The sequence below is a fragment of the Sturnira hondurensis genome, unplaced genomic scaffold (genome assembly GCF_014824575.4).
Source record: "Sturnira hondurensis isolate 20B ecotype Veracruz unplaced genomic scaffold, ASM1482457v3 Scaffold0000780, whole genome shotgun sequence".
In the NCBI taxonomy this organism is placed as follows: domain Eukaryota; kingdom Metazoa; phylum Chordata; class Mammalia; order Chiroptera; family Phyllostomidae; genus Sturnira; species Sturnira hondurensis.
In genome coordinates, this window is record NW_028073411.1 from 19639998 (window position 1) to 19667470 (window position 27473).

The 27473-nt window shown below is 48.1% G+C and overlaps 1 protein-coding gene and 1 non-coding gene across 3 annotated transcripts; both read right to left on the reverse strand.

Annotated features, from left to right (window-relative positions):
* Positions 1-14225: 14225 nt before the first annotated feature.
* Positions 14226-23030, reverse strand: EIF5 (eukaryotic translation initiation factor 5). 2 transcript variants are annotated; one of them, XM_037047889.1, is made up of 12 exons: positions 22922-23030; positions 22587-22787; positions 21492-21771; positions 21300-21381; positions 20758-20930; positions 20327-20438; positions 19460-19605; positions 19071-19229; positions 18593-18754; positions 18106-18270; positions 16960-17094; positions 14226-16413 (listed from the first exon to the last, which is right to left on the reverse strand). In XM_037047889.1, the coding sequence occupies exons 3-12, from the start codon at positions 21561-21563 to the stop codon at positions 16324-16326; spliced, it is 1296 nt and encodes a 431-aa protein (XP_036903784.1). In that variant the 5' UTR covers positions 21564-21771; positions 22587-22787; positions 22922-23030; the 3' UTR covers positions 14226-16323. The 2 variants fall into 2 exon arrangements, with proteins under 2 accessions (XP_036903784.1, XP_036903793.1); XM_037047898.1 differs by lacking the exons at positions 22587-22787; positions 22922-23030 and adding an exon at positions 22062-22239.
* Positions 19936-20061, reverse strand: LOC118989956 (small nucleolar RNA SNORA28). The gene has a single exon (XR_005067137.1). It is a non-coding gene; the product is annotated as a small nucleolar RNA SNORA28 (small nucleolar RNA).
* Positions 23031-27473: the final 4443 nt, after the last annotated feature.

Here is a 27473-nt window from a genome sequence, read left to right on the forward strand (position 1 = left end):
TTCTCTTGAAGTTAGTGCACTGGGGCATGATCAATGTCTGACCCACCACCTTTCTGTCCCTCATTAAGGACCCTGTGTGGGAAGATGACACCTTGCCCTGGCCCCTGGCTGGCTGAGTGGCCTGACCCAAGACCCTTCCTGCCTTCCCTGCCGGTCACAGAGATTGGTCGGTTCATCGTATCCCCTAGCACACATCAGCTGGGGGGGGCAGCTGCCATGACAGCACTTAGAAAATGTGTGCAGCCAGTATAATTCCAGGTCAGAGACGAAGGCGGAACTGAAGGAGGATAAACCCTCAAAGGTCTAGCCTCCCATCCTGATAAATCCCTGCCCTCACATGGACTGCTCAGGAGCAGCGCGTGGCAGGGCGGCCCAGAGCCTGAGAGTTGTTACAACAGGCTCCTGTTCCAGTGGGTGCAACCTCAGACGTGAGCTGTCCAGGGCCGGCCTTCTGAGTCAGCCCTGAATCCCACCTACATGCCCTCCCCTCGGGGCTGCTGGACTCAAAGCCTCCTTTGACAGAGAGGGCAGGGCAGGGATGACTCGGAGTGTGCAATGTGTCTAAGCTCAGATGAATAACTGATGTGCTTCTGTATTAATAAGCAGGAGCCAGTTTCTGTAGCCAGGGAATCCCAAAAGAGACACTGTTAAGGCAAACTCTCTAATGTGGACCTAAGGCAGGGCGTGCAAACATACAAACAACAAAATTTCCCTAGAAAATAGAAACTTATACACGTTTACACACACACAGATAATTTATAGGTCAAAGAAATCAAGAAGGAAAATGTAGAAATGAATGGTAATGAAAATTTCACTCATCAAAACTTGTGGGATACAATGAAAATGGTATGTATAGAGATTATAATCTTTATGTTAAATAAGAGGAGCTAAAATTTAATGAGCTATGTGTTAATATGATGTAGTTAGAAAAAAACACCATATACCCAAAGAAAATAAAAAACGACAAAATGAAAGCAGAAATTAATGAAATAGAGATCTGTTTTCTTTCTGTTCTTTAGAATGGATAATTTCCATCACTCTTTTTTATTATATTTTACTTATTATGCTGTTACAGTTGTCCCTATTTTCCCCCTTTGCCCCACCCTCCACGCAGCACCCCCCAATCCCTCAGGCAATCCCCGCACCGTCGTTCCTGTCCAGGCATGTAAGTTCTTTGGCCACTCCAGTTCCGGTGCTGCACTGTACATCCCCAGGGCTGTTCTGTGAGCACCTATTTGTACTTCTTAATGCCCTCACCTCTTCACCCATTCCCCAACACCCCTCCCACCTGGCGACCATCAAAACACTCTGTATCCATAATTCTGTCTCCGTTCTTCTTTTTTTTTTTAAAGAGTTTATTTATTTATCTTTAGAGAGGAAGGGAAGAAGGAGAGAAATATCAATGTATGGTTGCCTCTCATGCATCCCCTGCTGGGAACTGGCCCCTGTGGGGAACTTGCCTGCAACCCAGGCATGTGCCCTGACTGGTGTCTCCGTTCTTCTTGTTTGCTTAGTTTGTTTTTTAGATTCAAGTTTGTTTTTTAGATAGGTTTGTATTTTTGCCATTTTATCATTCATAGTTTTGATATTTTTTCTCAAATAAGTCCCCTTAACATTTCATATAATAGTGATTTGGTGATGATGAACTCTTTTAGTCTTTTCTTGTCTGGGAAACTTTTTTTAAAAGTACTTTATTTATTTACCTTTATAGGGGAAGGGAAGGAGAAGGGGAGAAAAATATCAATGTATGGTTGCCTCTTGTGTGTCCCCTGCTGGGAACTGGCCTGCAACTCAGGCACGTGCCCTGACTGGGACTCGAACTGCAGTTGTTTGGTTTGCAGGCCTGAGCTCAATCTACTGAGCTACACCAGCAAGGGCTTGTCTGGGAAACTTTTTATCTGCTCTTTGATTCTAGATGATAGCTTTGCTGGGTAGAGCAATCTTGGTTGTAGGTCCCTGCTTTTCATTACTTTGAATATTTCTTACCCACAAAGAATATTTTGAATATTCCTTGAATATTTCCAGCCCACAAAGTTTCTTTTGAGAAATCAGCTGAGAGTCTTATGAAAATTCCCCTGGAGGCAAGTAACTTCTTTTCTCTTACAGCCTGTAAGATTCTCTCTTTATCTTTAACTTTTGGCATTTTAGTTATGATGTGACTTGGAGCTGGCCTCTTTGCATCCATCTTGTTTGGGACTCTCTGTGCTTCCTGGACTTACATGTCTATTTCCTTCACCAAATTAAGGAAGTTTTCTTTCATTATTTTTTCAAACAGATTTCCAATTTCTTGTTCTCCCTCTCCTTCTGGCACCCCTGTGATGTGAATGTTGGACCTATTGAAGCTGACACAGAGGCTGCTTACACTCTCCTTCTTTTTTTCAGCTCTTTTGTCTTCTTGTTATTTCTTGCTTCCTTTTTAAAAAAATTCATTTATTTATTTTTAGAGAGAGGGAAGGGAGGGAGAGAAACATCAATGTGTGGTTGTCTCTTACGTGGACCCCACTGGGGACCCAGCCTGCAACCCACGCATGTGCCCTGACTGGGAATCGAACCGGTGACCCTTTGGTTAGAAGCCCACGCTCAATCCACTGAGCTACACCAGTGAGGGCTGTTTCTTGTTTCCTTATGTATCAAATAATTGATTTCATTCTCAGCTCCATCCACTCCACTGTTATATACCTGTAAATTGTTATCTCAGTTAGTGTATCCTCCATTTCTGACTGGAGCTTTTTTATGCTGTTGAGGTCCTAAGTTCCTTGAGCATCCTGATCACCAGTGTTTTTAATCTGCACCTGAGAGATTGCTTCTCTTCATTTCGTTTAGCTCTTTTTCTGGAGTTTTGATCTGCTCTTTCATTCGAGCCACATTTCTTTGTTTCCTCATTTCGGCTGTGGGCTGTACATTCCCACTCTTGTAGTTAAGCCTTGAAAGCTGTCAGCAGGTTAGTGGAAGGGATCTACCCAGGCCAGTCAGTTAGGAGGACTGACTGTGACCTCCGTGGAGCATCGTCTATGCAGGGGCAGGGTGGTGGTGCTCTGATATGGTCTGGAGCTGTCCACTGGATATGCAGCCTCTAGGACTTCCCAGGTTGTGCAGGCCAAGGTCAGCCCCTACCTATGTTCTGCCCACGGCTGCTCTGCATGAGTTATAAAGCAATCTGAGATGGCTGCTATTTGTGCTGAGCTTGGAGATTCCGAGGCAAATCCAAGCTATGAATCTAGGCTGGCTGCTGTTATTGCTGGACTTGTGGCAACTTTGTAAGAGGTATGAGGCTGGAGGCTTACAGAGGCCAGCTGGATTTAGGAAGTTGTGAAGCACGAGCCAAGACCAGCCATTCATATGGAGAAGTCACTGTTGACAGTTTGGGTAGGCCTGTAAGTTAGGTGGGACTGGGGTCTAGGGATCTGCAGGGAGGGACAAATTGTATTAGCCAGGGTGGTGGAGTCTTGGGTACAGCACCAGACTACAGGCTCTGTGGCTCTGTGGTCCTGTGGGGGGAGGGTTCAGAGAAGGGACAATGGCCTCTGACCACCTTTCTACCTGGAAGAAAGCTGTCCCCCAGCTCCCACCTTGACACCAGACTCTACAGTTCCTTCATTTGCCACTGGTGCCTTCGAGCTACTTCTCCGCTGCTCAAGCTGAGGAGGAGCACATCTGAGTGAGTCCGTGGGCAGGCTCTTTAAGGAGAACTGCATGGGGCTCCAGAAGTTGCTTCCACTGACTCAATCCCCACTGGATTTTACAACCAGAAGTCTGGGGACTTACCTTCCTGGCACTGGACCCCTAGGCTGGGGGCCCTGTTTTGAAGGCTGGGACTCCTCACTCCCAAGATACTCCCTCCCAAATTTTTATACACCATACGTGGGTATGGGGCCAGCCTGTTCTGCGTCTCTGCCCCTCATACCAATCTGGATGGATATGGTCTAATTTTATAATTTAAAAAAATATTTTATTGATTATGTCATTACAGTTGTCCCATTTCCCTCTCTTCATTCCCCTCCACCCTGCACACCCTTCCCCCACCATTCCCCCCCTTTTGTTCATGTCCATGTGTCACACAAGTTATTTAGCTTCTACATTTCCCATACTATTCTTTCCCTCCCCCTATTTTCTACCTACCATCTTGCTACTTATTCTCTTTACCTTCTCCCCCCTTCTCCCCCTCCCACCCCCGTTTCTAACCCTCCATGTGTTCTTCATTTCTATGGTTCCACTCCTGATCTAGCTGTCCTCTTGGTTTGCTTTTGTTTTAGGTGTGGTTGTTAATAACTGTGAGTTTGCTGTCCTTTCATTGTTCATATTTTTCATCTTCTTTTTCTTATGCAAGTCCCTTTAGCATTTCATATAATAAGGGCTTGGTGGTGATGAACTCCTTGAACTTGACCTTCTCTGAGAAGCATTTTATCTGCCCTTCCATTCTAAATGAAAGCTTTGCTGGATAGAGCAATCTTGGATGTAGGTCTTTGCCTTTCATGAGTTGGAATACTTCTTTCCAGCCCCTTCTTGCCTGTAAGGTCTCTTTTGAGAAATCCACTGACAGTCTGATGGCCACTCCTTTGCAGGTGACTGTCCCCTTATCTCTTGCTACTTCTAGGATTCTATCCTTCAGTTTTATCTTGGCTAGTGTAATTATGTGCCTCGGTGTGTTCCTCCTTGGGTCCAACTTCTTTGGGACTCTCTGAGCTTTCTGGATTTCCTGGAAGTCTACTTCCTTTGCCAGATTGGGAAAGTTCTCCTTCATTATTTGTTCAAATAAGTTTTCCACTTGTTGCTGTTCCTCTTCCCCTTCTGGTACCCCTATAATTCGGATATTGGAAAGTTTAAAGATGTCCTGGAGGTTCCTAAGCCTCTCACTTTTTTTGAATTGTTTCTTCATTCTTTTGTTTGATCATTTTTCTTCCTTCCTTCTGGTCCACTCCTTTGATTTTAGTCCCAGTTTTCTTTCCATCATTATCAATTCCGTGTATTTTGCTTCATTTTTTGATCTAATTTGTGATGAAAATTAACCAGTTCTGTGAGCATCCTGATCACCAGTATTTTGAACTATGCATCTGATAAGTTGGCTAACTCTTGGTCACTTAGAAGTATTGGCTCTGGGGTTTTCTTCTGCTTGAGCCTTAATGTTTTGGTCTGTTAGTGCCTATTACATACGAGGGTTGGAGCCTAGGTGTTTCCCAAGGTGGGGCAACCCAAGTCACTTGGTTGTGACGGTGTATGTGGGGGTGGGGTTAGAGGGAGCGATGGCACTTTTTCCCCTCTTTCTCGGATTTTGGTCCCCTCTGCTGCTTCCCACAAGCAAACTGGGCCCTTCTGGTGCTGATTCTCGGATGTGTGGGCTTGTGTATGTTCTAGTCCTCCAAGGGACTTTTCTGTGAGGCTGGGAGCCTCTGTCAGCACCTCAACCCCTGAAAGTTTTCCCAATCAGTGGTTTTAGGCTTTATTTTCTGTTGCTGGGGCCCTGGGTTGCTAGGACTTTCTCACTGACCATTTTTTAAACCTGCCTGGTTTATCTGCACACAAATATGTGTCTGCGGTCAGCCAGCTGCCTTATGAGCTTTACTGAATTTTTTTCCCTGTGCCCGCCCGGGTCACCAACCACCACCTTTTCCTTCTGGGACCCCTCTCAGATGGCCACCAACTCCACTCCTCTTACCAATCTGGATGAATGGACCCTTGTTGTAGGACTTTGGTACAGTTCAATTTTCTGTCTTTTTTGGTTTGTGTTTTTGTTTCTAAATCTTTCTTTTCCTTAAATTTGGTTGTGTGACAAGGTACAGTATTTGAGGTACACCTACAGACGAGGTACACCTACACCTCCATCTTGGCCGAAAGTCTCTAATTTCAGAATTTAACCACAGAATTTATCCATAGTTGTCAGAATTCCATCCAACTTGTTTTCTGATCATTTTGAGTGATGGTTGTTCTGTATTTTAGCTGAAATATTGACATGGTTGTACCAGGAGGTAAGCCATTTTTTCCTATGCAGCCGTCTTGTCTGGAAGTCTCCCATCATCCTTTCTTAAATTCATTGATTTTTTCCTTCTGCCTTCGATTCCCTCTGAAAATTTTTTTTAAAAGATATTATTTATTCATTTATTTTTAGAGGGGAAGGAGAGAGGGAGAGAAACATCAATGTATGGTTGCCTTTTGTGCATCCCCTGCTGGTAGTTAGTCTGCAAGGAACCGGTTTGCAACCCAGGCATGTGCCCTGACTGGGAATTGAACCACGATCATCTGGTTCGCAGGCCCGCGCTCAATCCACTGAGCTACGCCAGCCAGGGCCCCTCTGAAATTTTCATTTCAGTTATTGCACCTTTAGCTCCAGAATTTCTTTTGGAGTGGTTTTTTAAGTCTTCAGTGGCATTTCCATTTTTTTCATTGTTTTCTTGACTTCCTCTACATCTTTCTTTCATTCTTTAAGTATTTTTAAGGTGATTGTTTTAGCCCTGGCTGGTGTGGCTCAGTGGATTGAGCAGCAGTCTGCAAACCAAAGGTCAATGGTTCCATTCCTGGGGCACATGCCTGGGCTGCAGGCCAGGTCAGGTCCTCAGGCTCATGAGGGGCAGCCACAATTGATGTTTCTCTCCCTCTTTTTCTCCCTCCATTCTCCTCTCTAAAAATAAATAAAATCTTTAAAATAAAAAATAAAAACAGCCTGGGCTGGTGTAGCTCAGTGGATTGAGCACAGGCCTGCAAACCAAACCACCACAGTTCGATTCCCAGTCAGGGCACATGCCTGGGATGCAGGCCAGTTCCCAGCACGGGGTGCAACAAGAGGCAACCATACATTGATATGTCTCTCCCTCTCTCCTTCCCTTCCCCTCTAAGGATAAATAAATAAAATCTTAAAGAAAATGAAAATAAAATCCTCAAAGGGTTTTCAGTTCAATTCCCAGTGAAGGCACATGCCTGGGTTGGGGGCCGGGTCCCTGGTTGCGGGCTTGTGAGAGGCAAGTGGTTGATGTAACTCTCACACGTTCATGTTTCTCTCCTCTTTCTCCCTCCCTTTCAACCCCTCTAAAGTCTTTTTTAAAAGATGTTTTTAAAGTCTATGAAATCTGATATATCATTTTTAGGGAGTTTGTTCATTTTTTTTCATGAACTGTACTGTCCCACTATATTACATACCTTGTAATTTCTTCATTTTGTTTTACACTGGATATTAGACTATAATGTGTTAACCCTGGAAGTCAGATTCTCCCTTTTCCCCAGGGCAGTTGGATTTTATGTTTTATTAGTATAACTAATTTTTTTTAGGTTTTACTTATCTTTTTAGAGGTGAAGGGAAGGAGAGAAGGAACTGGCCTGCAACCCAGGCATGTGCCCTGACTGGGTATCGAACCACGATCTTTTGGTTCGCAGGCCCGTGCTCAATCCATAGTATTAACTAGTTTTTATAGGCTGTCTTTGTGGCAAGGGCCACCCTGAGGTATAAACTTAAGGTCTTCTCAGATCTTTGCTGGGCCTTTGACTGTCCCTGGGCATGTGTGGTGAGTTTCTAAGTTTTCTTGTACATCCAGTTGCTTTTGAACATCCTGGTCTTTAGTGTGGCTCCCAAAAGGTGAAAGTGAAAACACACAAAGAGGAAGGATGTAGGGCACCATGTCTTTAAATCTCCTGGAAGTCACTTCAGCCTGTGGAGGAGGAAGGGCTTGCAACACCGGGGAGAGGTGAAGGAACCACGGCTTCCCTTTTCTTCATCTACACTCTTGTCTGAAGCAGCGATGTCAGCAAAATGCAAAGACCCCTTGTACTTGGAGGACAGGGTTTTTATGCCCCACACTAGTTCCTAAAAGCTGTGTACTTGTTGCTCCAAGTGCACATGCACACAGCTGCTTGCCACAAGGCTGGGGATGACAATGGGTAGCTACTGATGTGCCAGAGTCTGAATTAACCAAAATGAACCGCAACTCTATTGTCCAAGAAAGTTGAAAGCCTTCAGCAGACTCGAGTTCCAGAACGGTGGCGCAAGACAGATTCTGCCAGGGCAACTGCTGTCTGGGTGGGAAGACAGATTCCTGGTAACTCCTACTCATCCCAGAATCCTTTTAAAGTTTATCCCTTTACAAATATTTCAATATAGTTTTGGGATTGGTGTCTGTCTGGATTCAATCCACCTTAGCCAGAAGTCACAATTACTGGTGTGTTGTTTTCCTGAATTTCAATATAACTATTTTGATATACACATGGACATTCCTGGTTGTCCTTTTTCAGTTTTATAAATATTTTATTTATTTACCTTTAGAGGGGAAGGGGAGAGGAAGAGAAACATCAATGTATGGTTGCTTCTGGTGCATCCCCTGCTGGGAACTAGCCTGCAACCCAGGCATATGCCGACTGGGAATCGAACCGCGATCATCTGTTTCGCAGGCCCGTGCTCAATCCAGACAGGGCTATTTTTTTTCTATCACTTCTACAAATGCTTAAGTTATTTAATATAATGTACCTGATGAGTACCCAAAGTTGGGGATAATAATCTAAACCTGTCATCTTTTCTTTAACTCTTGGTGGTTTGTCCTTATGTTTGCTAATTTTCTACTAACAGACTTATTTCTATCTAACAAAAACAGGAGCCTGGTAAACTCCTACTTTGTTGAACTTTACCTGTTGGATTGGTAGGGGATATGGAGAGAGGGAGGCCTACTTCAGCAGGGCACCAGGGCGATCACAACTCGGGTCTGCTACAGACCCCCAGGTTCCCTGTGGGAGCCCCAGGCTCATCCCCCCAGTAATTCACAGAAGGCCCAGCACTGTCTCGGCACCGCAGTGCTGACTTGGGTTTTCACCTTCAGGGACTCCATCTTTGTTTGCTTGCACTGCACTGGTCTTTCCTTATTCAAGTTTAAGTTCCTGTCTTCTCTATTCGCCTATCACATTTCCCATTGATAGAGCACTGCTGAGTAGAGCAACATGTTAAAAGTATCCTGGCCTGTGAACTGAAAGGCCACCGGTTCGATTCCCAGTCAGGGCACATGCCTGGGTTGTGGGCCAGGTTTCTAGTTGAAGGTACATGAGAGGCAACTAATTGATGTGTATCTCACACATCGATGTTTCTTTCCCTCTCTTTTTCCCTCCCTTTTCCTCTGAAAATGAATAAATAAAATCTTTTAAAAGCATATTTGAGTTAATTTTTGTAGAAACAAGCCAACTTTTTTTTTTTAATTTTATTTATTTATCTTTAGAGGGGAAGGGAAGGAGAGAAGGAGAGAAACATCAATGTATGGTTGCCCTTTGTGCATCCCCTGCTGGGAGTTGGCCTGCAGGGAACCGGCCTGCAACCCAGGCATGTGCCCTGGCTGGGAATTGAACCTGGATCCTGTGGTTCCCAGGCCCGCGCTCAATCCACTGAGCTACACCAGCCAGGACAAGCCAACTTTTAGTGTTTGGGGACTTCTGAGCCAAGAATTCAACACATGCCTCAAATGAGTCTACAATATTCAGTTTTTACGCAAATCTTTTTTTTTTTTATTAAAGATTTTACTTCTTAAAGAGAGGGGAAGGGAGACACACTTGTGAGATACATTGAACAGTCGCCTGTCATGCCTCCCACCTGTGGACCTGGCCTGCAACCCAGGCATGTGCTGTGACTGGGAATTGAACTGCGGACCTTTGGGTTTGCCTAACCCACTGAGCCAACTGAACCATGGTCAAACCACATCCAACCAACTGATAACTTCTTTCACAAGTTGATGTTCTCGCCCTTTCTCCCTCCCTTCCCTCTTTTCTAAAAATAAAAATAAAACTTATCTACCTGCCTATCCACCAACATACCTAGTCATTTACCTGCCCACCCACAGATCTTTTCACCCCTGATCTATCCAGGTATTTGGTGATCTCCTGGGTACCTCCTCCATATGCAAGCTCAGTTCTGAGAACTTGGGGTGCAGATAAGCCAAATCTGTCCCCACCCTTGGAGATGCTGGCCAATGGGAAAGCAGCAGAAACTCCTCATAAGCAGACTCTGTTGTTGCCTTGACAGAGGTGCCCCCAAAGCAGGACTTCCAGCTCCGTGCTCATACCCTGCCGCCTCCTGGACCACTCCACCTGGAGAGGCCAAAGGCTCCTGAAACCCACCAGGTCCCGAAGCCGAATCATCATCTTCCCTTCGTGCGGCCTGTCCTTCTGATGTCCTTTGTGTTGTGCAGTCTGGTCACCACAGCCTGATTTCCCTTCCCACAAAGGGCTCCCTTTGCATCTGTCTGGCTCCACTGTTTGTGGCTTCCTGTGGCCCAGAGGGGACCGTTCTCAGAGACTCCACAATGCATCCCTGGGGAAACCCTTCCTGATGGTCTCTCAAGGGAACTTGAACCACAACGGCGCCCAGCCACCCCTCAGTCAGGGAATCTCTGAGGGCTCCCACAAGGCAAACTGTGCCTCTCCTATCAACTAAGATCCCTGTGGCAGGGCCTGTGTCACTGCCCTCCTGCCTCCCACACAGGGCAACGGATCCCAGAGTGGCTGCCCACAGAAGGGTGGGTGTCACCTGCTTTGGTCGACTGGTTATGAGACTGAACAGATGTCCTCGGGAACTGCTCATTAGAGGGGAAACAGGTTCCAGGGATAGCCACTTGTCCTAGATGTCTCCAAGCGCCAAGGGTTCCCGCTGCCCCAATCACAAACCCTTATCATAAGGCAAACCTTGGCGGCCACAGTTCAAATCCCTCACTAATGCCCTTCCCCCTTCGCCACAATCCAAAGGAGCTGCCCGTGGAGCTCCTGGAGGTGGGAAGCAATCTGATGGGAATACTGAGTGCCAGTGGAGCCACGATATACCCTCCCAGGTAACTGGAACTCTGGAGAACTGGCTGTCAGGAAGCAAAAGAGGCTTGACAGACACGGGACCGAGAGAAAACCAAATCCCAAGGTCAAGTGTGGTCATGGAGGGCCAGGAAGGGTATGGGCAATGGAAGTAGAGACCCGCAGAGCAGCAGACAGGCAAGCAGTGGCCTGCACAGATGCTTTTCGCTCATGTTCCTGGAGCCCTGGTTGGCACAGTGTCCACAAGGCCAGGCACCTGGTATATCCAGGTCCGCTCAAGGCCAGGCCAGGTTACCATCTTCCTCCTCCAACTGGCTCTACAACTTAGGGTTACTTTCCATTACCTTAAGAACTTGACTAACATGTGAGGCCCATGTCAAACTGCATGATGCTTTCTTTCACTGCCTGCATTCTCCAACCCCAAACTGCAGAGGGCTATCCCTGGTCCAGAAACCACAACACTGTGTCTCCTCAGGCCCTGAACCTCCAGGGACACCCTCCTGGGTACTGGAGGGTACCCAAAACCAACAGGAGATACATGAGGGAAGGTTCCATTAACCCTGAACGCATAAGAGTCTGTTGCCTGTGGGAACAGGGAAATGAGCTTGCTAGCCCCTCCAGTCCAGAACTCTGCGCCCTCCGAACAGCCAACCCTGCCTGGGGGCCCTAACGTTTCCAGATTGAAGTGGGTCCTTGTATGACCAGTGTGGCCTTCAGTACAGCTGCTGTCAGTCAGGGGATGCCCCAGGCCCCTGCTCCTGAGCCCCTCCAGCAGCAGGGCCATGTGAACGTGACTGTTCCTGCAGCTTGTAAGACTGATGCAGTCCACAGGTCTCAGGCCCAGGGGTGAGGTCCTGCTGCCCCCTTCCCACTACCCACTGCACTCAACTACTGAGTTCAATTTACAGACATGCCCCCTCCCACCTCACACTCCCACCCTGGGGCAAATCCCAGCTCTTACTTGAGGTGCTGCCTCTTTCACAAAGCTGCCCTCCAAGTCCCCAATTATTTCCCTTTATAGTCCCACTCCTCCACCCGTGCCTGCTTTGGTCTGGGATTCCCTGCAGGCAGGTGACAAAGGGCAAATGCAAGCTCACCCAAAGACTGTGGAAGACTAGCAGCTCAGGATACGGGGTGCACATGCATGCCCTGCTCCTCTAGGTTGTTTCCCACGGCTCCAGCCTCCTCAGTTGTAGCTTCCCCCAAGAACATGCTGGGATGCCTGAGAGCTGCTATCCTGTGTCCCAACGAAGGATCAGAAAGGTCTCCCTAGTGCCACAGAAGGACCAAGTGTTAACATAGGTAGAAGCCATGGGGTCCAGCCCCGACATGGGTGTGCTGTTGGACCTTGAGCCAGCCCAGTCTCCTCCTCTGGGCTTTTCTTCCCCATTCAGAGTTAACCAAATCCCTGTGTCACCAGTCACACCGTGTTCTTTGGAAGCCTGCCTTCCCTGCTCATTAGGACCCAGGGACCAGCCTCAGCCCTCCTGCCTTACCCACTGGCCTTGCACCCAGTACTCCTCACCTGGGGACAGAGTGTCTCTAGTACCAGCTCACTGCCTCAGGGCGCTGGCGTAACTCTTCAGCCCACTCTGTTGCACAAGCAAGGGCAGAGCTGGCTACTAATGTGGGTGCTACTTGCTGCTGTTGTGACACTCCAGGAAGGGTCACTGCCTGTCCTTTGCCCCTGCCCTGGCCTGATGATTACTGCAGAATGAGTGTTGTTTATGCCAACCAACTCTGGCAACATTAGGTTAGGGCTGCATGAAGCACGAACTGTGCCACCCCAAAACTGTTCCCCAGGCAAGAGAGCATTCTCCTTTAGGCTGCCTGCTGCCCTTTCAAGCCTGACCCCTAGCCAAGATGACTGGAGGCCCCAGCATACTGCCTGCCCTTTCCAGACATAACTGTTCTGCCTCACGGCCCCAGTCTGGCAGCTCCTCCTCCGATGGCAGCATTAGGAGGTTGAGGTGTTGCACACAAGCTTACCGTTCCTGTTGGGCAGGCCTGGAAGACAGTCTTCCAGTTTCACAGGGAGGCCCTGGCCAGAGCCCAGTTCAGTTTCCCTTAAAGAGCACTCACTGGATGGACGACTAGAGTGGGCATTGGGGCAACTCAGAGCCTGCCATCTGCTTTGAGATCCCAGCAAAGAACTAAACTTTTCTGTATCTGTTATTCCCACATCCTAGCACACAGAAATGGTTCAAGCTCTTGGCAGTGACCCAGAGGTGAGGTTCCTCAAGACCTCTTTCTGTTGGCCAGGGGCCAAGGCAAGAGCGCAAAGCCCCACTGCAGAGAACACATGCTCCTGCATTCCTGTGCTATCAAGGCTCACATCAGAGCAGACCCCAGAGGCAACCCACAAGCCAGCCAGACCACTGGCAGGTCACCTGTCTGCTCTCAAGAGTCAAGGTAGGGGAAGTAGTACAGGTGACAGAGGACTGTCCTTCCTCTCAGGAAAAACAGAACACACCACATCACAGTTGGAGAAGGCAGAGATAATGTGCAATGGTTCCCGGCAGGGAGCTCCTGAAGCTCTGGAGTGGTCAGACGGGCCCGAGTCTAAGGCCAAGTGACAGTGCAGACTGAGCTAACTGGGCCTTTCTGGATTATGCCTGAACATTGGCAGAGCATGCTACAGCAATTAGGAAGAATCTACTACGTAAGAATTGGTTGCAGAGCTGTAGTCTCAGAACTACAGAACTGAAGTCTCACTTGTGGTTTAAGTAGATCCCAGCGGAATACCTTTCTGGATTTGCCACTCTCCTGGAAAGTCAGCTTTCATTTTGGAGTGACCTCTGGGCACATGGCTCTAAGCCAAGTGCTTGGTGTGCTGCAGATGACAGCAGCGGGAAGCCAGTCCCCACACACCCCAAGGTCGGGAGCACCGATTAGAGGACACTTTTCTACCTTCAAACCTTTAGAATCCCAGGTGGTATCTTCTAAGTTCATCTACTTCACAAAAGACTGGCTTAGAAGGCAATCTTCCCCATGTCCCTCCTTTTCAACTATGCTATATCCAGTTGCGTAGCTACAGGGAGACCTGGTTTTTACCATGCTTCACAGATGTTATCTTTCTTACAAATGGAAGGCAAGACCATTGACCAGCAAAATGATTACAACTTGCTTTATTAGGGTGGTCTGGAACCAAACCTGCAATCTCTCAGGTATGCCTCTGTATACGTGATGCCTGAATTCCCTAGTAAGCACCCATAAAGTTTCCATAAAATCAGATTAAGGCAGACCTTTGTAGTCTATAATCAATACAAGTTGCAGAATAGGAGCACAGACCTAAAAAACCACCGAACCCAGGTAATACGCAACATCTGTGTTGTGAGTAGGGCTGGCAACCACAGAAGGCAAAGTTCAACACAAATCCAAAGCAACAGCTACAAAACAGGGCTGACTTCAATACTCCAGTATCTTACTTAGATTAATTTTAACATTAAAGGAGAGACGAAATATACTTTTTACATGGTTTTAATCAAGTAATGTAGCTGTCTGAAACAGGAAATTTTAAGACAGTTGAATAGAGCAAAGTGAAGGATTATTCTATTAGGATAGCCTCTGTGAATCTATTGGAAATTTGGCACCAGACTGAACACAGGTCTAAGTCAAATTTTCTTTAGTGTTTAGAAGCCCTGAACAGCTTTTCCTTCAGATTAAAAAAAAAAGGAAAGCAACTTCTGTAACAGAACCTCATTAGCTTGACACTATGTACATTGAAGACAACTTGACTCAGGCCACCAACATCTCTTGTAGAATTTCAAATAATGAAAGCAAACTGGCCTGTGGCAAATAGTTTGAAACTTAGGTGAGATGAGAATTTGCAAAAACCTCTTTTCTTTGGTGTGACAAAGCACATTCCCTCCAGGTATATGGCTTCTGCTTCATTCTCATCAAAATTGATCAAAAGGTAGCTGGAGACCAATTCATACCTCTCCAGTAAAATCACTAGATTTTTAATTTTTTTAAAATACCAAGCTAACAAGGTTTTATTGTATCAAACGTGTGTATAATTTCAATGTGAAAAAATTTTTACATACATTTGTTAAGGTCTCATTATAATCTGAGATTGATCACAAACAGAGGTGAATGAGGTAAGCCTGTGCCCCAAATTAAAACTAACCCCCCATGGTTCTTGATTTCCACAGTGCACTTTTAATGAGAAGGAATGCAACAATTTTTTACTTTGAAAATGATTTCTCAGATATGGACAGAACCTATTACAAGTAAGTTCAGATCAGCTAATTGGGCAGAATTCAAAAGGAAGCTATTTCTAAATCTAAAGCCCAGGACGGGCTGGGCCAAGCCCCAGTCACCTGTACTCAGTGGTCGTCACCAAGACTCCGTGAGTGTCTGATTATATTCAATGTGAAACAAAAGACACCCCAAGTCTCCCACCAAACTATAGGCTGACTTAGAAGTACAATTTTAGTTTTCTTTTTAAATAAGACATTTTGCAAAAATAATAACAACAACAATAATCAAGTTTAAGACATAGCAACACTTACTTCGGCAAGACAGCAACCAAACCTACGTGTTCAAATGTAAAAGACATTGAAGAATAAGCCCCAGGATCGGGGAAAACCCACACTGAACAAAAAGACATAATATGTCTAAACACTGTGAAATTGTAATTTAAACCATTAAGCATAAAAACTGAAAAATTATGGTTTTTGCTAGGGATTAAGTGCACCCTTTCCTTCTTCCCCCAAATAAAATCATAGAATTTACTATTTAATCATACCCCAAAGCTGAGAGTTTTCTCTCAGCAGAAAGCAAGAGCCACATACACATAAAACACTTATTTATTAATGTAATAATTCCCCTGGCTCATCCAACTTGCAATGCACATGACTTCAAAGACTGTAATTTGGGGCAAGTGTATGCAAACCAAAAAAAAAAAAAATTTCCCCCCCAGTTTTAAAAACCTGCTCTTAAAATTTATAGGACACTCAGGTCCTTTTCTCTTAGTAAGATAAAGGTGTCGCACTGTCCACGCCGGCAGGTAAGAATGTACATTACCAGATGCCAATCTGAGGGACTCGAGATAAGATGTAGAAAGTCCTGTATTTCTTAATAGCTGAATAAGGTAATTACAAGTAAGTGTATGTTTACATTCTGCTAAAGACTCTTTAGAGTCTCAGCACCTAGCAGTTTCTAACAGGCTCCAAAAACTCTATCCAGTTAAATGATAGTACAATGCTTTTTAAAGGAGCTAATTGTTTCAGCTTAAGTCATTCAGAGCCAAAAAATCCTAAGAATGACTGAAATCAAATATTTTTATAACTGTATAAATGTGATCCAAATGTGTCCACCACTAATTTTTCAAAAAGAAACATGCTATAAATAAGCAAACTACATCTGCTCACTGATATGTGTATGGACTCCCGAGATATCTTGTTGGGCTTAATTACAGACCACTCACAGCAATACGTTTTTTAGCAGAAAGTGTACCATGATGTTAAGCCTTTTAAGCTTTTGCACATACATGTTGCACTTCTGGCTGATGATGCAGAAAGATTCTCAGCATTACAGTTAAGCTGGGCTGCACCCACCCCTTTAAATGGCATCAATATCAATGTCATCGTCCTTGTTATCAGACTTCACAGCTTCAACTTTCGGCACATTGGCAGTCTTTGAATACACCACCTAGCAAAACAAAAAAAAATTTAAGTTGCACGCACACCTTTATGTCAGTAGTAAACAAAGAAAGAAAATTAGCCCTGGCCAAGTAGCTCAGTTTGGTATGGCGTTGTCCCAATGCACCAAGGTTGTGGGTTTGATTTAGTCAGGGCACGTAAGTGGAACAACAAATCAATGTTCCTCACCCTAAAATCAATAGTTTTTAAACTAAAAAAAAAAAACAAAGAAAAAAATCATTTAGCTGCAGCCATCATTTTATTTTTGCAAAAAACAACAAAGAAAACCCCAACAACAAAACCCTTTTTTAGTTTAACAGTATGTTGCTAATTTTCACAGAACCTCTAATACATACCCTACATCATTTAAATAAACCTTACATTCAAAATTCAGGTATTTACTTGGAATCATGTCTGGGGATATGATTTTCACCTTTTATATTAAGGACCATCTTCCAAATCACTGAGACAGCGTTTTACTGTCTGAGTCGCCTAGGCTGGCCATTCTCAAGTGCCTATCACTGGCACTCAATGCAATCCTTCCCCCAGTGCTTACCTCGATGTTCTCATCTTCATCTTCTTCTTCACCACCAGAGGATTCCTCCTCCGCTTCCTTCAACCACTTTATAAATGGTTCTGCTCTGACACGAATCTCTTTGGCAAGTTCTTTTGAGACATATTTCTTTGAGGCCTAAAACACATTAGAAACAATTTTTAGTTTGAAGAATTAAAAAATAGTAATTTGATTTCTTTGTACAGCTGCTCAAGCTGAGCTCTTTGAGGGAACTGGATCATACCATAGTTTTTTTTTTTAAAGATTTTTTTGGAGGAGAAAGAGTAAGGGAAGGAGAAAGAGAGGGAGAGAAAACACTGATGTGAGAGAAACGTCTGTGGGTTGCCACTCACATGTACCCAAATGGGGACGCATAACCCAGGCACGTGCGCCCTGCCTAGGAATTGAATTACCAACCCTCTGGTTTGCAGGCCTCCGCTCGGCCCTCTAAGCCACACCAGCCAGGGCCACCATATCATAACCATGAATCTTCACAGAATATTTCCATTCAACAAAAAAATTGTTGAAAAATCTACATAGTTTCTTGTTATTACTAGCACAGCTGTCAGCCATGGTGGGAAATCCCCTACAAATTACATTAGTCAGGCACACCAACTGTTCTTTGTTTATTTAAAGATTTTATTTATTCTCTTAGAGAGAGGGTAAGGGAAAGAGAAAGAGAGGGAGAGAAACGTCAGTGTGTGGTTGCCCCTCACATGCCCCCAACTGTGGACCTGGCCTACAACCCAGGCATGTGTCAACCCAGGCATGTGTCCTGACTGGGAATCGAACCAGCAACCCTTTGGCTCTCAGGCCGGCACTCAATCCACTGAGCCATACCAGTCAGGGCAGAAGTGCTTTCTTTCTTTTCTTTTTTTTTTTTTTTTAAAGATTATTATTTATTTATCTTTAGAAGGTAAGGAAAGGAGAGAGGGAGAGAAATATCAATGTGTGGTTGCCCCTCACATGCCTACAACCCAGGCACGTGCCCTGACTGGAAATCAAACCAGTGACCCTTTGGTTTGTTGGCCTGCGCTCAACCCACTGAGCTACACCAGCCAGAGAGTAGCTATCACAAGTTACTTATACCAACCCCCCCCCCAAACCCCCAATCTTTTGATCTTTAAGAGCCATTTATGCACTCCCCACCTTCTCCGACCAGCTGATGATGACCTCTTCCTCCAGAAGGTCTGCGTCGTACATCTCCTTTAAGATGTGTGGGATCTTGGAGACGAGCTGAGCTTGATGCATTGCTACCACACACTCCAAACCATGAAGAAGGTACCGCTGAGCTTTTTTGTTGTTGTGACAAAACTGCAAAGAGATTTTATCTCTGTATTAACAAGCTTGTACCGATATCCTAAGCTGACCATTAAATATGCACGTATTTTCAATGCCTTGGGGTTGTTCCTTAAAGTTACGGCCCCACAAAAATGGTTCAAAAAGGCTGACACACAGAAAGTTCAGCATTACTTTATCTGTAAGAGACCATGTGCAGCCTTCACATTCTGCCATGCTTGTAACATACGTCAGTCACCTCCGTTTTTCAGGATGACAAAGAACAAATGGGCAAGAGAAGGTAGTATTTCCAAGGTCACACAGCTATAATCTCATTTTTGAATCTGAAATTGCTTACTCGTAGGAAATGACGCCTGTATTTCTTAATCTGTTCTCTAATCTTCTCATTAAAAAGAACTTCTGTCAAAACAAGAGGGCCCATAGCTTTTACATCTAGTCTTTCTGCTTCGGCAACAATTTCTTTGTCAGAGGAGTCAATAATGCCCTCTTCTTTCTTTTTCTGCAAATAAAAGGAAGCATTTTGGTGAAATAGAGCCCCATTTTGCTGTAGACATACCTGTTAGTTCCCCACTCTCACGAACGTCTCCCCTAGTTGCAGATTCCCAAATGACTGACAACTGCCAAAAGTACTGTCTGGAAACTGCATTTGAACGAACAAACACAAAGTAAAAGGAAGCCTTGCACTCAAATATTCAAAAGATAGCATGAAAAAGTTACTTGCCAACTATCTGCTCGAAGTAATAAATACCTAACAAACACCTGAGCTTGGATTGAAGCTGATTTTATTGATCACCTTGGTTGAAGCAAATGTTTACCTTAACAAAGTCAAACAGGATGTTGACCCGTTCCTCAATAGTCCTTTCCAAATCATCACTGAGGGTTAGCACTTTCGCGTGGTCACTGATTTCATCCATCCTGCGTCTTTGAGCTTCCTCGGTTGTGTCCTCCCCCCAGTCATCATCCTCTTCTTCCTCCTGTTTACAAGGGCAAAGATGCTTGGTGAGAAACTTAAAAAGGTACAGAGTGTTTCTGATTTCTAGTCAAGTAAATAACACCAAGTGCATTTTCCACTAAAAGTGGGATTCACCTAAATTTAATCACTCGCACCTGGAACCCAAGATACTGTTTCGGTATTTCTGCTCATGGTAACCAAATATACTTCACACAGCCCTGATGCCTCCCACACCATCAACCATGCACTTACGTCAGCATGTGGAGGGGGACTCATCTCACTTGGTGGTGGTGGTGGTGGTGGTGTCTCACTGCTGGACACGGAGCCGTTCTCCTTGTCCTTGCCCTTCCTGTTTTTCTTTTCCTTCTCCTTCTTTCCTGCAGCACTATCACTATTCTCTATAGGGAAACAACAGAGAGGTTGGTGCCCCAGCTTATTTTGTATGTCGTGAACATTTAAAGCCCTCCTCTCAGAAAACCACAAACACGGCACTATCTAAAACTCCAAGAAGATTCATAGACCAAATTCATTCACTGTATTTCATTAACAAAACTTAGGTTAAGAATGGGAAGTCCCAAATATTAATGGTATTAACTTTGGGTAAGAATAAGATGAAAAGATGACTCTGAAGACCCAAAAGTGAAAGTTGACATTCACGACCCTGTTCTATCATTCATGAACTTGACCGAACGGCACAGCTCAACTACCCTTCAACCATCAGCTGGAACACTGTCTAAGTCTGAATAACGGCTTATCCCATGGAGGAGAGAGCGCCGGAATAGGTTAGACTCTGTTGCTGTAGCAAGCTCAAATTGTGCCAGACCGTTTGGATCATCTGCCACAGAGTGTTGCTTGCAATGCTCCAAAGTGACTTAGGGTTAAGGGAGCTAGGCAGTTTATAAAACAGTATTCCAGAAGGAGCGCCTTTGTGACGACCCACCACAATTTGGTTTACAATACCTATTTCATTCACCCTAAGAAAATACAGCTTCACTAAAACACGACAAGAGAATCATAAATTCCTTATATTCGTTTTATAGCAACAACAAAACGTCCATTTCATTTCCAAAAATCAGCTACTCTATGGAAAGGTCTTAAAGGTTCACCAAGAAGACTTACCTGGCGGGTTTTTGAGAATGAATGTGCAGAGTTTATGGTGTGTGTCAAGCATGCCTCGGTAACCACAGGCTTTACAAGAATTACCTATCGTTTGCTTCTTTGGATTGACATGCTGCCAAAAAAAGGTGGGGGGGAAAAAGAAGCATGTCATCCATAACACATGGTAAAAATTCTGCAAGGAACAAATGTGAAAATGACCAACAGAAGACATCTAACTAAAACGCCACCTTAACACACAAAAGTGTTTCTCTAGAAGTGATCTACTTAAAAAAAAAAAGTCAGTATGTAAACATCTTCAAAATCTTTACTTCCAATTAAGTCTGTTCTGCCTTGTCAAGAACATTACTTGGAACTATCAAGGACTGATCGTAGAAACAGGTTATGTTTCTTCCGTCTCTTTTGCTGCTGACAAAAACCTCCAAGACACTCACCAGCTCCGTTTCAGGGTTCTCACACTCAGGACAGAGAACAAATTTCTTGATGAAACCATCCAACATGTCTTGCAGCTTATTCGCCTCATGAGATCCATTGACAATGTAACGGTCATTCTTAACATCAAACTGGGTCTGTGCTCCCAGCTCACAACCAAAATATTTGGTGGGATCTATTTAGGAAAAAAGAAGTTTAACCACAATTAACTAAATTAATTTTCATCTACTCAGACACGTTTACACAATTATCATCGTCTCTACAACTGAGGAGGGGGTGTGTAAAAAATGTGTTGCCCGGCCAGGTAGCTCTCTCCCCCTTTCTCTACTTTCAACAGAAACATGTCCTCAGGTGAGAGAAAAAAAATGCAAAAAGGTTGTCTGAGTAATTTTGCACTAATGGCAAGTAATGTATCAGTTGGTTTGAAAAACAAGGTCTCACTCGACCCTCAGGCTAAGCAGCACACAACCCACACAATCCCCAGACGGCCGTGACTGGGCCGACACTCTCTGCCTTGCCGACTTCTCCGAGAGGCGTTACTTACACGTTGGAGGCCGATTAAGCGCCTTTGCAACGTCAACCATGTTGACTATAACTGTCTTGATTCCATTTCCTTTGCCCTCAACCTGAAGGAAATAAGAATTTAATTTTGCACTGTCTACCCCTGAGAGGCAATCTTTTACAAATCCATGAGAAAGGCGTAGGACCTGCTGCCGAAACGAGGATGAGTTGTTACCTTGGCGATCAGACGGGGCATCTTGTAGCGATAGAACTGGTCTGACACGCTGCGGTTGACGTTGACAGACATTTTTGCTTATTAGTGGCTTTATCAATAAGATGAAGAGCTCTTTGATTGCAACTTTTTGGTATCTTCTGTCTGGAGAAGAAGGGATGACATAAACGACTGCAAGAGTTCTCGGTCTCTGACATGAAAAAGTTTTCGCCACTGAGGCTGTAAGCTCCTTGCTTGTACGCTATGTTTCCCCAATACAGGTACCAATGGCTGCGCAACAGCTCTGAAAGAGACGGGGAGAGAAAACACACGCCCCCCATTTAACTCGGCTCCGCAGGGAGCGCCCACGCCCCGCAACCGCGCCCGGCGTCCCGCGGGCACCGAACCCCGCAGCAGCGGAGACGGCCCCTGCGGGCTTCGGGAGAGACCGGCACCGCGCGGCCGGACTCCCAGCGCCGAGGAGGAAGGACCCCGATGCGCTGTCCCCCAAACCCGGCGCGCCCCTCCCTAGCGCTCAGCCCCCGTCCCGGGACGCGGAACCTGCTCTTCCCGCCCCGCCGCTCCGCCGCTTACTTCAAAGAAACAGTCCCACCACACCCAGGACATGTAGCCCCAGCACGAGCGCGCCCCGCGCGGGGCCGCGGCCGGGTCCCGATCTCCGGGCCGCGGCCCCGCTCCGCTCCAAGAGTCGCTGGACCTCCGCGCCCGCCGCCGCTCGCCGGACGCCGCGGCGGGGCGAGGCCTCTTCCGAGCGGCCGGTGGACCAGGCCGCGGCCCGCCAGCCCGAGCGCCGGCCGGATGGCCGCGGGGGCCGGGCCGCGGCGGCGCGGGGCCCGGGAATCGAAACCGGCCGCCCGGCACCGCCCCCGCCCCGCCCCGCCCCGCGCCATGACTCACAAATGCAGCCCGGAGGCCGGGCTCCGGCCGCGCGGCGCGCTCCCGCGGGGCGGGGTGCGGAAGGGAGGGGACGCAGGCCCGCGGAGGGGGCGCCCGCCACCCGCCCGCCGCCCGAACTGCGCCACACGCGCCGGGTCACGCGGCGCGCCGCCATCTTGTGCGGCCGCCATCTCCGCGCCGGCCCGCCGCGCCCGGACTCACCGTTTTCGTCAAATAAAGACATAAACCCAACGCTGCTCGCCCGGGACTGGGATGAAGTGAGGCGCGCGTGAACCCGAGTCCGAGGAGGGGCGGCGGAGAAGCGCAGCGAGCAGCGGCCGGGCAGGCGCCGCCGAGCAGCGGGGAGGGGCTGTCCCAGCGACGTCCGGGGTCCACACCCTTCAGCGCCCGGGGCCTGGCGACCTGGCGCGGAGAGACGGCGCCGTGAGCCACAGGCGTCGGGGCCCCTTCCCCGCCAGCCAGTGGCCCGAGGGGGTCGCGGGGGCGGGGAAGGCTGGGGACGGGGCGCGGGGCCGCCGCCTCACCACCAGACTCACCTCTGGAACGTTCTCGCTCAGACTGAACAACGCCGCCGCCGCGCTCAAGCTACCCTCGACCCCGGTGCCCGCCCCCCGCGCCAGGCAGCACAACCCATTGGAGGGAGGTCCTCCGGAGCTCGCTTGTCATTGGCTTGCGCCGCACGTCAATCGCACCCTTCCCCGCCCCTTCTGCTTTCTGAGGCCTCGCTCGCCGCCTCTGCCGGCCCCCAGCCCCGGGTCCCAGCTTCCTTCACCTGCCCTCCCCACCCCCGCGTTTCCCAGAGGCCTTCGCGGCCTCGCGAGAGAGGAAGCGCCGCGAAGTTAGGGGCGGTGCGGCCGCGCTTTGTCGGTTTGGCCGGCTGGGGGGAGATGGCTTTGGCTCTTTTCCTTATTTGCGTGTGCCGGCCCGAGTTCTCCCCGCAGTGGATGCGCAGCCTTGTCTGGGGGGCTTAGCCCTCTCCTTCCGGTCCCCTGGGGTTGTCCGCTCTATGGGAAGTTTTGTCTCCCTCCTCCCGGGTCCTGGACACAGACAGGGTGAAGTTTGGAGGCCCTTTAACCTTCCGGGCTCGGGTCTGCCTGGCCGCGGCGACCGTGACCTGCCCAGTCCTTCTCACTGGGTCTTGGTGAGGCCGCTTCTTCCCCCGAGCCTGGCCCACACACCTGATTAGGTGGGATGACCGTTCCTTCGGTCGCTTCACCAGTTTATAAGTTGTGATTTATGGGCAAAGCATAACCCAAAGCAAGTGTTCCCATTTATTCACCTGAAAATGAGTGCGATTTAGAAAGAGCGTCCTATTTTAGTTCTCGTGATTACTGAAACTCCCGTTCGTTAAACAGTTTTGTGTAAAAGGTTCCCGTTGCGACAGTAAAAAGTCAACAGTCCATCCTGAAATTTGAAAACCCGCTCCACTGTGAAACAAGAGCCAGAAAACGGGGCCTCTGGCCTCGTGTCCAGGGTGCCTAGGTCTGGATAAAATAGCAGGGCTGCGGAGGGCAGCGTGATGTGGGCAAGGTACTGGCGGCTACTGTACACCAGTGCAGTTTGGATGGAGGTTAGAATGGAAAGATAGAATGATTTATTAAGCTCAAGACTACTCTTCCATGACTTATAAGCTTTAAGATCCGTTTTAAAAATTGACAGCGTGGGTGGGGACAGTAAGTGAGAGGGAAGTCTACAATTGAGAGAAGGCGCGCACCAGGCTTCGTGAGGCCAGGGTCCGGTCCACAGGCTGCAGAGGAGGGTCCCAGAATCATTGCTTCCGGTTCGCCTCCCAGCGTGACTTAGCAGTACTGAAACAGTTGAGTTTTTGCACGACCGCATGCAAGCGCATGCAAATGACATTATTTTAGAAACTCCTGGAAAATACGAGCATGAAGCTAGTTTGAGGTAAGAGGCCTGCCTCCTCAGAAAAGGTTTTAAGTAACCAAATACAAATTAATTAGGGTTTTTTTGGTATAGTTAATGGCCTCATATTTAATTTCATTTTAAAAGTTTGTCCTGCCCTGGCTGGTGTGGCTCAGTGTATTGAGTGCTGGCCTGTGAACCAAAAGTTTAGCCCTTTGATTCCCAGCCAGGGCAGGTGCCTGGGTTGTGGGCAGGTCCCCAGTAGGGGGCGCATGAAAGGAAACCACACATTGGTGTTTCTCTCCCTCTCCTCTTCTTTGTTTGTTTTTTAAAAAACAAACAAACCAACCAACCCAAGCCTTTTGCCCCAGGTCATGTACCTGTGAAGGGACAGAGCTGGACCTTAGACCCAGGTCTGTGTGATCCCAAAGTCTGTTTCCTTAACCCCATGTGCCAGAGCCTCCCTGGATAAATAGAAACTGGGCAGTCTCCGCGGGTGACCTCGCTTAGTAACAATGATGTGAAGGGGTGCTGTCAAACCCCTTTTCCAGGGGAGGAGGGAGACTCAGGAAGGTTAAGTAATTGTCCCAGAGTCACCTGCCTGACAAATGGTGGACAGCGTCTGAACTCCAGCTTGTTGGACGCCAAGTTCATTGCACAATTCCATCCGGCTTTTCTGGGTTCTCCACCTCACTTGGCGGCATTATTTCCTCCAGGCAGGTGCTCACAGTTTGCTAAATAATGAGCACGTGGTGCTTATGAAATTCTTTGTGAAGGAGTTCCTGAATTATGCGTTGGAGTGCATGTCCTGGACAGCAGACATAAATAGTAGCTGAAAAGGAAGATTAGTAGATTGGCTGTGTGGTTGTTTACACATGGGTGTCTATGAGTCTGCTGGGTGCGAAGTAGCTGCCTTGAGCAACATCAGGTCTGCGTGGATGGAGGCTCTTGTGCTTCTGAGATGCGGGCCACTGGGGGGCCATTGTCCTCTGTGACGGGCCTTGTGGCTGCCCGGCGGGCCTCCCTCTGTGACACCTCTCTTTCAGCTTTCTCTGACCTTCACTATGTTTCCCAGCTGCACACTGTACCCTGGCTGCTGTGGCTCAGTGGGCTGGGAGCCGGCCTGTGAATCAAAGGGTGGCCAGTTGGATTCCCAGTCAGGGCAGATGACTGGGTTGTGGGCCAGGTCCCCAGTGGTGGGGCACGCGAGAGGCAACTGTACACTGATGTCTCTCTCCCTTTCTTTCTCCCTCCCTTCCCCTCTGTCTAAAGTAAATAAAATCTTTTTTTGAAAAAAAGGTAGTTTTTAAAAAATCCAAAGCTGTGTCTTGTTAGCCACACAAGTCCTTGGCTCCTGCACTTGAGGAGGAGTGACAGGGATGAGCCATGTTCTTGCTGTTGCTCTGGCCTGTCACAGCAGGTGCGCAATGCAGACACTGGAAGGTGGAGGGGCAGGGAGTGAAGGCTATCTGGTGTGCACAGAGGTGGGGGCGGGCGTAGGCTTGTTGAGGGCTAGTGTGCTGCACCGAGGTAATCTAACGCAGCCGTGTCAGGAAAGGTTTCTGAGTTGGCAGCGAGGATCCAGGCCCCACCTACCACACAGGCCCTACCCAGGGAGGCCTCACGTAAACATACCTGGTGGACACCCTGCGAAGGCATGCCCCCTCCGTGGCATCTCTGAGCCTCTGGGTAGGATGTCTCCCGATCTTCATGACCCCCACTCCACTGGCATTTGTAAAACAGCAATTGCCAATTGCCTGTTTACTTGTCTGCCTTCCTCATTAGGCTAAACGTGCAGGCTGGGGACTTGCCCTTGAGAACAAAGGAATCTGAACTTTGAAAAAGACTGGGTCCTTTAGCTTCTAAGGGGACAGAGGCAGGAGCAGAGGCCTCTGAGGGAGCGGTGAAGCCCCCCCACGGAGGTGTTCCTGGAGACGCACCCCACCTTCCTCCTCTGTCACCTACAATTGCTACCAAACTCCACCTCTCTTGGAAAGAGGAAAAAGTGGTGGAGCCGCATGGAGGACGCGGAGAGCGGGCCCTCTTCATGGAGGGGCTGTGTGTTGGTCACACGGGAGCCACATGCAACACCCAGTACAGGAGATTGACTGTGCCGCTCGCTCTGCGCTGGCCTCAGGTCCTTCAGGGAATTCAGGTGTGCGACTGCCGAGCTGGACCCTCCCCTTCGTGACTTGAGCGGCATTAGTCCCACGCAGCCCGCCGCCGCCCAGTAGACCCATGTGTGCAGGAGAGGGCTTATGAGGCTGGGACTCCTGCTCCTGCCTGGGCCACCACTGACAAACCTGTATGAAAGCACGTCTTCATGTGCTCCCAACCCCTGCCTCACACCTCCTCACCTCCAGGAAGTGTCCGCACCGGGGGCGGCGAGCCCAGTGGTCGCTGGCGGGCTGTGGGCTGTGCTGGAGCACCCACCTCCGCAGGCCGGCCGCAGGGTTTGTCACCGCCTCGGCTGAGTCATCGGCCACTCTGGGCAGCACCACCATCGGGCGCGTGTTCGAGTCCAGATACCTATGGCTGCATTCTGGGCTCACTCCTCCCTCACTCCCTCCCTTCCTTCCTCCCTCCCTTCCTTTCCCTCCCTCCCTCCCTCCCTCCCTTTCTTCTTTCCTTCCTTCCTTCCCTTCTTCCTTTCTTTCGCCAATAGATCCCAGGTGCCCCAGCTGCTACCAGTCCCAGGACTGCACTTGGCCTTCAAGCCAGGGCCCATGGCTTTGGGACCCACATGATTATCTGCCTTTCACCACAGTCTCAGGAGCTTCCTTCCGAGATGTTCCAGGGCCCTCCTTCCAGCACTCTCTGGGTGAAAATGAGGGAGGAGAAGCAAAGGTGACATCCCGGTGGCCACGCCCCTCTGGTGGGACCCAGGCCTACGCCAATGTGGTGGCACTGGCTGTTGGGGACCCTGCACTGTGCTGACCTTGCCCATTCGAATTATGGTAATGGTTTCAGTGACACTGTGCCGGGCCAAAGGCCTGTCACCGTGCCCTCTCATCGGCTTCCTGACCTCAGGGAGGTGGCGAGTGTGCATGTTGTCCCCCTCCTCCCGTGGGTGGAGAAACTGTGGCTCAGAGAGAGGGTTTGTCTCCAGGTTGGGGTCAGAGGTCCTGCCACAGCCTCAGGGCTTTTCCCACCAGAGGGCCCAGCTGTGCCGCTGGGCTCATCCAGGTTTGCCTGCCTTCCTTCGGTGGGGTCTCGATGGCTCTG

Coding starts and splice junctions, on each gene's coding strand:
- EIF5 (XM_037047889.1), bottom strand. CDS start 21,563: ATGTCTGTCAACGTCAACCGCAGCGTGTCAGACCAGTTCTATCGCTAC. Junction 18,755..19,070: donor TCCTGTTTGACTTTGTTAAG/GTAAACATTTGC, acceptor TTTTATTTGCAG/AAAAAGAAAGAAGAGGGCAT. Junction 17,095..18,105: donor TCATCAGCTGGTCGGAGAAG/GTGGGGAGTGCA, acceptor AATGTGTTTTAG/GCCTCAAAGAAATATGTCTC.